At 40.4% G+C, this 10260-nt stretch overlaps 1 protein-coding gene across 1 annotated transcript in view; it reads right to left on the reverse strand.

Moving 5' to 3' along the window:
- lmo3 (LIM domain only 3) overlaps positions 1–2276 on the reverse strand; it is a 29125-nt gene extending 26849 nt beyond the window's left edge. Inside the window, exon 1 of the mRNA XM_030781282.1 lies at positions 2237–2276. Coding sequence (XP_030637142.1) covers positions 2237–2261 — 25 coding nt within the window. The 5' untranslated portion in view covers positions 2262–2276. The remainder of the gene's footprint in view (positions 1–2236) is intronic.
- Positions 2277–10260: the final 7984 nt, after the last annotated feature.

The raw sequence follows: 10260 nt of genomic DNA on the forward strand, positions 1-10260 counted from the left end.
CTTGGCTTCCCTTTTGTCCTTCAGTAAAGTTCCCCATCTATAAGTATAAGTGATTTCACTGTTCTGTCCCAACACAGGCATAACTGCTTTTTTGCACCTTCTACGTGCAAGGACAGAGACATTGGACTGACAGAGTATTATTTTAATGCATATGCTGCCTAAAGCAGAGTAGTGAAAGTTAGGGAGTCATTGTTAAGTTTTGTTGTTCTATATTAAATAATTCTACGCTGCATAAGGTTTCAGCATCGATTATTTTAGACTGCACTACCTACCCTAATGTTTTGTCAAAATAGATTTAGAGAAATAACTCGGTCTCTCTGTGTCTGTAATAACTGTGAAATAACAATGTTCCTTGTGTGTACTGTCTGTGTGCATATGTTCTTAATTTGCATTTGTGTAGTATATAGCAATTATTTGGAAATCTACTAATGCTACGAAATTGCTGCAAATATATAAAAGCAATATAACAATCTGCACCTATGAAGCAGATCTACACCTGTGTAGATGAAGTGTTTACTTCCTCTAAAGACTTATTTCTTTTTTTTTAATGCTTGAGCCAGGACATTTCACTATTGAAATTCTCTTTTAAATACTAAGAGACTGAAAACTCGCATAGTTAATGCAACCATTTACTTTTTCAGCCCTTTTTTGATAACTGAAAAACAGACGCACGGAGAAAGCAAGGAAGAACAATGGTTTTAAATAGTGGTCTCAATAATAGTGGGCAACTGGAACATGGGAACACTAACAAGTGCGGTGAGGCACTTAGTAAAATTGTGGACAGGTGTGGTACTGAATTCAGTTTAGTTGGGCATCGCAGGCAGCCTAAATAGTGAGTAGCCTATCCCTTTTGGGCCATGGTTGGCAAAGAACGGAACAATCAGAGTATGCAAAAGTCATATGCCAAACTGATAACCTAGATGTCATCCCAGTTGTACAAACGGATAAGGACGTCTGCACTTCTAAAAACCGACCTAAATCTTCACCAGTTTGTACCGGTGGCTCTTTATGGGAACAGGAATAAGCTTTGTTTAGGCTACAAGAGGGCTCATTCAAAGTAAGGCTTTCTTGAAAAGTAAGGAAAATGACAAGGACGACCATCAAACGAGCTAAGCCGACACACGGTTTTGAGGTAATGAGCGAACCCAATTTATCCCCATTGCGTTTAAATTGCTGAGCTTTTAATTGGCTGGATTGAATCGTGAGGGCGCGCATGGTTGATTCACTACGCTTTGCGTTCTTGTTCGGTACCACTCATCCGCACCGTCCCAACTCGACTGGTTTACACAACAGTCACCCTCGCTCTTTGCCAAGCGAAAGGAGTTAGCGTTTCGACTCCCTTTTATCTCCGATAAAGTTTGGAGCCATATGATTTTACTGGGACATGCCAGAGACAATGTCAACGTTCCTTTAAAATAAGTGGATGCCCATATTCGCCCGTCTGCCTTGTGAATAGGCTATGTAGCCTACACCGCTGTCGGTTCAGAGTTTGTGGACATTTCTCTCGAAATAATTTTTTCTACCTAGCCTTTCTGGAAACACCGAACGCAACGTTGATTTTTTTTTCCTCGCGAAAGATAAAACTAGGGGTGAAACTGTGATTTAGAGGTTTTTCCCCACTCACTCGGAAAATTCATTGTGTCAGAACCTCACACTTCTTGTTAAGTCTGTTCTGATTCGTATGTCGAATCCATAGAGGAATAAAAAAAAATTGGCAGCATGAAGCGATTTGGAGTAAACATGTGGGGCAAACTACCAATTTGATTTTCCTTTTCAGCCGCATCACAGCTGCGAGAGCCGGAGATGCTGACATTTCACCCCCTTATCAGTTTAATTACTGTTGCCATGGCAGCATAGTGCTTGGAAAAGGCCAATAAGATTTGCCATAGAGAAACCAATTTTCGATGCAGCTTGCTAAACGACGAAAGAGCCGTTAATTTAAAGACCGTTATCATGCTCCAAATAACGTCACAAAAAACATGGATTACGACAAATGTACACAATCATTTCTAATGAACGATCAAAACGATTAAGTAGAATAACATGTTTTGAAAGGCCACGAGTAGTGTCCGAGATTACATGTTTTACGTCCTTAACTGTCCGTGTGTTCCGTTTTACGTTCACAGCTGAAACACTGTTACCTAATTACTCGCGAAGGACCATCTAAACCTCAGAAATACCACATATTACCCGCGCACTATATTTTTTCAAAGGGAAGCATACAGAAACCTCTTACCGAAACTTTTGTCTCTTTTCTGCATTTGTTGACCCGCTTCAGCTCCGAACCACCATGCAACAAGAGGACCCACAAGCCAAGGTTTTCGTTTCAGTAAAGTGAGCAGCTGTATGCCCGCTCTTTCAGGGTGGTTCGCTTTTGTTAGAAGTAACAATCCACCTCGTCTCGCAAGAAAAGAGGGAAATGAGGAAAACACCAGTCAACGAAACACTAGAAAAAGGAGAAAGCGATCGTTTGCTATCTCTCAGCGCCACACGGCGTTAAAACCGTTTGTCACAACAGTACTCGACTACGAAATTAGATCGAACAGCAGCAGTGGCAAGGCGAGTGGCGGTGAACAAATGACTAGATGACAAAGGCATATGCTTACCCCTTCGCGGCGCCGTAATCTTATAATCCCATCGCGCTCCGAGCCCTCGTATTCGAGGCGTTTGAACACGCATACAGTCATGAGAGCCACGTTGTAAAATACAACCCACTCACAAATCACACTCAGAATAACCTGAAATCTTTACAAATTTTTTAATTTGCTATCAATCCCCAAATTGTAGCATTTAATCTCTTTAATTTCCCAGATCTCATTTGGATGATAAAAATACAAACACTCAACTTTCACAACCTCTTGGTCAAATCCCCAAGAACGTAAAAATAGCCCAATTTTGCAGTGGAGGTGTTTGACTTGCTTCATAATACTGAAAAAGCACAAGAACGTGTAGGACCTCAATAATTAGTCGATCGCTGAATTATGTGTTTTATCTGGTGGATATTATTTGTAAATATTTATATGATGTTTGCGTCCGCAGATTAAAACAAAGTATCACGAATTGTTGCGCATGTTAAACTGTTAACAATGGTTCTAAAATTTCCACATCAACAATATTATAAAAGGTGCGAGTTGACACAAAACGCGACTCACCTTCTTGTCCAAGTTATGAGGATGGTTAACTTCAGATTGGGCACCGTTGTGCAAACTCCGACTCAATATTCCTCTGAGCCAAAGTTCACGAAACTGACATAGCGCCGCGGATAAGAGTGATCTTCAGGTTGAAAATAATGAGGTCCACATGGATCATCTACAAGCAGTTGTTCGCACCAAAAGCTACAGGTGTTCTCGCCCGAGCCGTCATAGATTGGATATTCTGAGGGGCTCCGAACAACTTGCCCATCAGTGAGAGAAGGAGGAATAGTGAAGCCTGGTTTTATTACCTTCAAACCCAATCTCTCACCACTGAGACATTACACGACGAGGAAAAAGGTCATTCAGTTATTACCGACAGCCTGAGTAACTGAGCGCAAGCATGCGAGCGCGCGCCTTCAGACAAACTCAATACTCTTTCTTCCCTGAAACGCACCAAGACGCGCGCGCAAACAAGCAGTGAGCTGTGTACGTGAAACCTGTACTGTATCGGCAGCCCTTGGCTAAACAACGAGACAGCAACTTATCAGGGTTGATCGTTTTAGTGGCCCAACACATACAATCAACACAGAGGAATATATATTCCCCTTAAATGTGACTTTCGTAAATGCCATTCCGAAATACAAGGTTAAATAACGCTGTAACGCTGAGCGAACTTTGCTATCGTGTAGATTAGGACCTTATAGATTGATTGGTTGGTGTGTGTAAGAATATTTTAGTACCGTTTTGATAATACCCAGCACGTGCACTTTTTTCTGGGGAGTATGCCTGACTCCTTTGCGTTGATTAATTTAACAAGACGTATCACCAGAAGATAATAAAAACAGCGTGCACACCACATAAACTAAGATGACTTTAGATCATTCCTAATGCCCATAGTGTTCACATCAGACCATAATCGATGCTCATAAACTGAAAACTTTTGTTTGGAAGCGTGTGTTCCGATATATCTTTCCAACCTGGGTGGACATTTGGAGATTTGACAAATGAATACATTCACTGTCTATTTTCACGTTCTCAAAATACCAGGTAACATGTAAAGAATCAAATGTACTGTACAATGTCGATGGAAAAAAACTTTAAGGGATATTTAACCTTAGGCCTGTTTGAGTACAATTCTGTTTGTAGTGTTTGTTGTGGAAAAAAATCAAAGAACTGAATCTTCAACATATCGTCACGTCCCTATATGACATCTATCAGCATTTGGCATCCAGTCATTTCTGCATAGGATACAGCATCATTTCATCACTCTCTTCTACCTCAAATGGAGGTGGGGCAGATAAGTTAAAGGGGATGGTTTGAGGAGGAGATCCGAGGTGGCCAGAAAATCAGAAGGATGATTGTGATGGAATGTGAATCACACCGGATTAACATAGATGCTGTGGAGAACAATTCTTTTTAATTTCCAAAATAAACTGCAATTTCGTAAATTAGGAGAACATTTGTTTAAGTTTCCTTCCCATCATTTGGCTAGGGCTCTACTCAGCACTAAGTGGTCACACCTGTGTACTCTAATTAGACACCCACAATGCAAATTTTACGAAGGTGAATTATTCAGCCATTATCCACTCCCGTTTCAGCCTTTTCAACACAGACCAAAACTAACAAACACACGCATGACAAGATATTATAAGTATGTGAGTCCCCTCTGTTATTCTCTCAGTTGATGGGTATACTCGGCTAACTAGACTAGACTAAAAGTGGTAAGGCCTGCGTTTTTTGCAGGGCAGTAACGACCAAATCAAAGGCCACGTCATATGTAAGAGGAGGAAGTTAGAGATAGGTACACTTGATTGGCGTGGAGCTGCAAACTAACAATCACTCGCTGCCTAAAATGCAGCGATAATGAGATGGGTCATAAAATGCTCCTCTTGCCCATTATGAGTGATGAGATGCATTAAAGCTGACAGGGTATTACCTGCTAGTAATTATGTTTTGTCATGGATTGAATTATTTCAAAGCGGGCTATTTGCGTAATCATGCAATTTGCGGGGGAGACGTTTTCGCCGGTGAGAGAGACGTCTGGGGGTGGGGGAAGAGAGAGAGAGAGAGAGAGAGAGAGAGAGAGAGAGAGGTGGGTAAAAGATTCTCTCTTCCTTATTCTACCCCACTCATAAGCCCTCATCTCGGGCATTATGACGACAATTATTCACAAAACCTGAATTATTACGGTAAAGAGGTAGAGCATATTATCAGCGTACAGCGCCGAATGACTTGTGTTTATCCGTCAGTCACATGATGGGCTATTCTGAGCGTAAAATAGTCCAGCGAGCATGAAGAGAAGTGCAGCACTTTTGCGTTGACTCAACTGCAAACGGACATCATTAAAAAGACCGACGCCGCTTGTCTCTCTTCCACCCCACGCCCCCACCCCCTAAAGAAAATCCGAGAGACGACCACCCCACTCCTTCACAGGGATGCAGAGAGCGAGGACTGCAGTTTCTGCCTCCGACAAAACTGAACGAAGGGCTTATTACCGGGTTTGGCGTTGAGAATCTTCTCGGGAGAGGACTGAATTACAGATATATTAGTCGACCTGGTACGCAAATTATGGCTTGAGCCTCCTTTTAGTACATCGAACGACCACTGATTTCCTGGAAGTCTCAGTCCGTATTTTGACCCTCCAAATGTTGAATGCCTGGACCGCATCAAATACTCCAGCGTCTATTATGTTGTCATCTGACAATAGTAAACCGACCTTCAAAGTATATGAAATATGCAGTCGAAGTAACTGACCGGGCGCACTGAAAATATTTCACAACTATACACAGAGAGAAATAATCGCCGTTGTACATGTTTTGTATCGCCTGTATTAGTTAGTGTGCGATCAGAATTAAGAAATCTTAAGATACTGTACCGAGGAAAAGTTGACGCGCGACGAGTTGGTAGCCCAAGTATAGCTGCCTCTTCCTTGTCAAGCTGCAGCCGCTAGGACGAGACAGCACCACCAGCCTTGGTGCAACTCGTTCCCGCTTGCTCTGTGGCTCACTCTCGCTTTAACAACTCCCCTCCGTCTCCGCACAAACGTCTGTTTCTTCGCTCTCACTCTCGTTCTCTCCCTGCTTGCAAAGCAAGACAGACCTGAACCGGCCCGCACGCCTCCTTGCCTATTTAAGCACCTCCACCAGGTCCCTAGTTAGCAGCACACTCCAGCTCATCCAAGAAGCTGACAAGCACCGTTAGGGAAGGCAGCGCATGTTGCTCTAATGGACCTCATTAAGCTCTACTTACAGATGTTCTCTTAACATAATTGATCTGCTGCGAGTTGAGAGGACGGCAACCTATTCCCCAGCCCCCAATTATGGCCCGGTAATTAGATCCCCAACCTCCAGTTCTCCACATTCACCCTTCTAACATTCCGAAATATCAAAGTATCTCTTTCTCTCAAAGCAAACCCTCCTGCCCCCCCACCACCTAACCTCCATGTCTCCACCTCCTTTGCTCCCCCCTTCCAAAGACTCCATTCCTCTGACAGTATTGACAGTCAGATCTGCTAACCTTTGTAGTGAAGCCAGACTTAGTAGTGCACTCACTCCAATTGACAGAGCTCAGTCTTCTTTTTTCTGCTTCCCTCTCTCTCCCTCTTTTTCTCTCTCTCATTCTCACTTGCTCTCCTTTTCTCTCCTTGCTGAAATACCCTGGGAAACAGTGAGGGATGAAGCGTGAGAGTCATATGGAGAGTGGATGGGAAAAACAAGTTTGTACTTTTGATAAAAGGTTGTAATGATAATATCTGTCAGGGGAGGATTTTTCTCATAATGTCATTTTATCTTTAATAATTCTGATGGCAACTTTGAGAAAGAGTGCAGAGGGAGAGGTAGGGGCAGGAGAGAGGAGTGATAGCACAGCATTTATAATGCCAATCAACACCACTCCTGTTATCCATCTAATTAGCCTGCAAGCTAATGGAGAGAGCACTTTAGGGAAATGGTAATATCATGCTTATGCAATTAAAAGAATTCTTTTGTCATAGTCTTGTATTGTCGATAGAAAAAACTTTAAGGGATATTTAACCATATGTCTCTTAGTCTGTCTATGCAGAACATAGTGTACAAGAAAAAAGGGGAAAAATGAAAAAAAAAAAAAATTGAGATATACAGCACATAAAGAATCTACCAGAAAATCGTTAATCTGACATTCCTTCATGTGTGTAACTGATGTGTCTTTGTGAAGCACCATGTGAATTGGTGTCTTTTACTACAGTTGTTACACTCTGTACCCTGGTTTTGGTATCTAGATGCGATGGTATGTGTTCGTTTATATTCCTCTCTACGTGATTGAGCTGAGCAGCACTGATATTTAAAAACAGGCCCTTCAACTTCCTCAATATTCTTCATCTCATATGCCTGACTGGTCACTCTACCATTGCCAAGTCTGAGGACTGGACGTTCCATGGAGTCAACACCTACTTTTTCTCCCACACTTTTTTCTGCCCAGGAGATTTAGAGGTCCACATTAACAATTACAAGAGCTTCCTCTTAAAGTAACACTGTATAATTGCTGCAGGTAGGCAACTTTCAAGTGAAGTCAAAGGTTGCTTGGCTTTTAATGACAGCTTAACTCTTCTCTCTCTCTCTCTCTCTCTCGCTCTCTTTTTTTTGTTCTCTCTCTCAGTCAGGGTAAGTTACACAGACCCTCTTTGACAAACTCTGAAGAATTATCTTTGGTAATAGGCCAGAGGGGAGCCCTCTGAATTCAAAGACTATCCAGACCACAGGATATCAGCCTGCCCAATTACACCAGGGGGAGCCAGTGGAGATTACTTAATTCAACTGGCAATTCATTTGTTCAGGGTCAGTCCAAGAAATATAACATCCAAGTACAACACAAAACTATTAAACTGGATTGTTGTTGTTTGTCCTTGATCATGCAGTGAATATATTAGTTCTGTGGTATAAAAATTCTCCTCCTTGGATCTTAATCAAATCCACATCATACATCTTTATAAATGTTTTGTGATTACTCTGAGAAACTTTTACAAAATGATGAGAAATTTTTTAATTTGCAAAGAAATCTTACAAATGTGATATATTTCATTACCATGATAACAGTATTAGTAAAAACTGAAATACATAATTATGCAAGTGTTTTTACTGTTTTTCATAAAGCATCACTTAAATATAATTTCAACTGAAATATAAGTGTAATATTATTAATCATCATTATAGAAATGTATAAAGTATAAAGTACAGGCAAGTTTAAACTACTTGCAGCCAGTTTTGATGTTTAGAGGTATCCAAGATTAAAGTGTCGCTGGACCACAAAAAATTATTTTGAGCTATCAGTAAGGCATGACCACTAGGGAAGCATTTGCAATACATGGGAAGGTATTATAGACTTTACAAACTTTGTGCCCCAATTCTAAAGAAGAATGCAACAAAATGTGTGTTGTTTTAAACTGTTTTGAATGTCAGGCTGAACATGTGAGATGCCAAGTCCTAATGACGGAGCAGTGGATGCGTCCAGAATTCCAAGATAAACTGGAAATAGCATTATGGAACTCTAAGTTCTTCCAGAAATGTCAACATACCCAGTTGGGTATCTTTCCTGAGATAATGGGGGACTGGAATTACTCCTGGGAATCACTCACCAATAGAGTAGTTGGAAAGTAGTTGGAGATAGAATGACACCATTAAAGCTGTGACTGGATTCTAGCTGGTTACATGATAGGACCATGAAAGTCTGATTTATCGTTCATACATTACATTGCTTGATTGGCAATACTCTTTAGGATTAAAAAAAACATATTGAACTGTGTATATCTTTATACATTCAGATTTATACTTCCTGTTTGGCCCCATAAAAAAAAAAAAAATATATATATATATATATATATGTATATATATATATAATTATTATGATGATGATGATGATGATGATTATTGAGTTGCCTTATTTTCTCATTTTCACTGAATGTGGTGTGATACATATGTGTTCCAAGAGTAACAAGAGAAATGGCCTTTGAAATCCCGAGGTGTAATAATATGTTATTACATAACCATATAACCAGGGTTTGTATAGAGATGAATCTTGCTACTCTTTGTATGTCTGTCTTTTCCAGGTCTGATAACAGGGATTATTATGCTTAAGGACAAATATAGGGATGGTGGGGTGGTATCGTAGGGATAATGCTACATTTAATTTGATACGTGTTTGTTGAAATCTGATGAAAACATACTTTTTCTCTTCCCTGCGTAAAGTGAGAAGAGGGAGGAGAGACGGAGACCTTGCCCCTTTTGCCAGAAAAAAGACTGACAGCCAGACCAGGCAAATGGTTAGCTTTTTATTTACTAAAATATCTATGTTTATATGTTTATGTATGTTGCCCCACGCTAGATCAGGATGTCTTGCGTGAGGTAATATAAACACACACACACACTCTGTAAATGTATTTTGTATCATATGTTTTATTATATTCAAAAGGGGATTTTAGAATAGCTTGACGATGACCTAGTACTCTTTTTGAGTCGTTTGCCCAGAAAGAAATGACAGGGAAAATGTCGTCAAATTCTAACTTTTTTTAATCTCCTTTTGTTCTAATGAGAAAATATGAAATAACAGAGAAACCTTGGCACTCAGTATAATTTTGAGCTTCACTGTAATTCCTTGAGTCATCTTAAAAAATGGTGTTATCCAATAAATGAAGACCAGCTGACGAGATAAATGCTAACTATGAATCATACAGAGGGAAATCAGTTTTTTTGTTGGTGTGGTGCACATGCTTTGTGCACTGAATAAACCGGCTTTTCACAACATCCTTCCTCACAGGGTTACACCTCCTCACATACCTCACTTCAGCTCTCCTCATGAGGCCTGTTCATTTTTTTTAACAACTTATTATCTACATTTTCAAACAAACATTTCTGATTTTTTTTTTTGCACTTGGGTCTGATGCAATTACATAAGTGTATATAAAAGAAAGAGCTGTGGAATAAAAAGCTGCTTGAACACTGGCAGACTAAAGCAACAGAATTTTGTTGGAATGTTCCCGCAGTCGTAAAAATTGGAGTCAGTTATCCAAAAATTTCAAGGTGAAAACTTCATATCTGAACATAACATGCAAGAGTGAAAACAAGGCCGAGTTGTAGCAGTGATGTAGAAAAACCGT

The sequence above is a fragment of the Chanos chanos genome, chromosome 1, assembly GCF_902362185.1.
Source record: "Chanos chanos chromosome 1, fChaCha1.1, whole genome shotgun sequence".
Lineage (NCBI taxonomy): Eukaryota > Metazoa > Chordata > Actinopteri > Gonorynchiformes > Chanidae > Chanos > Chanos chanos.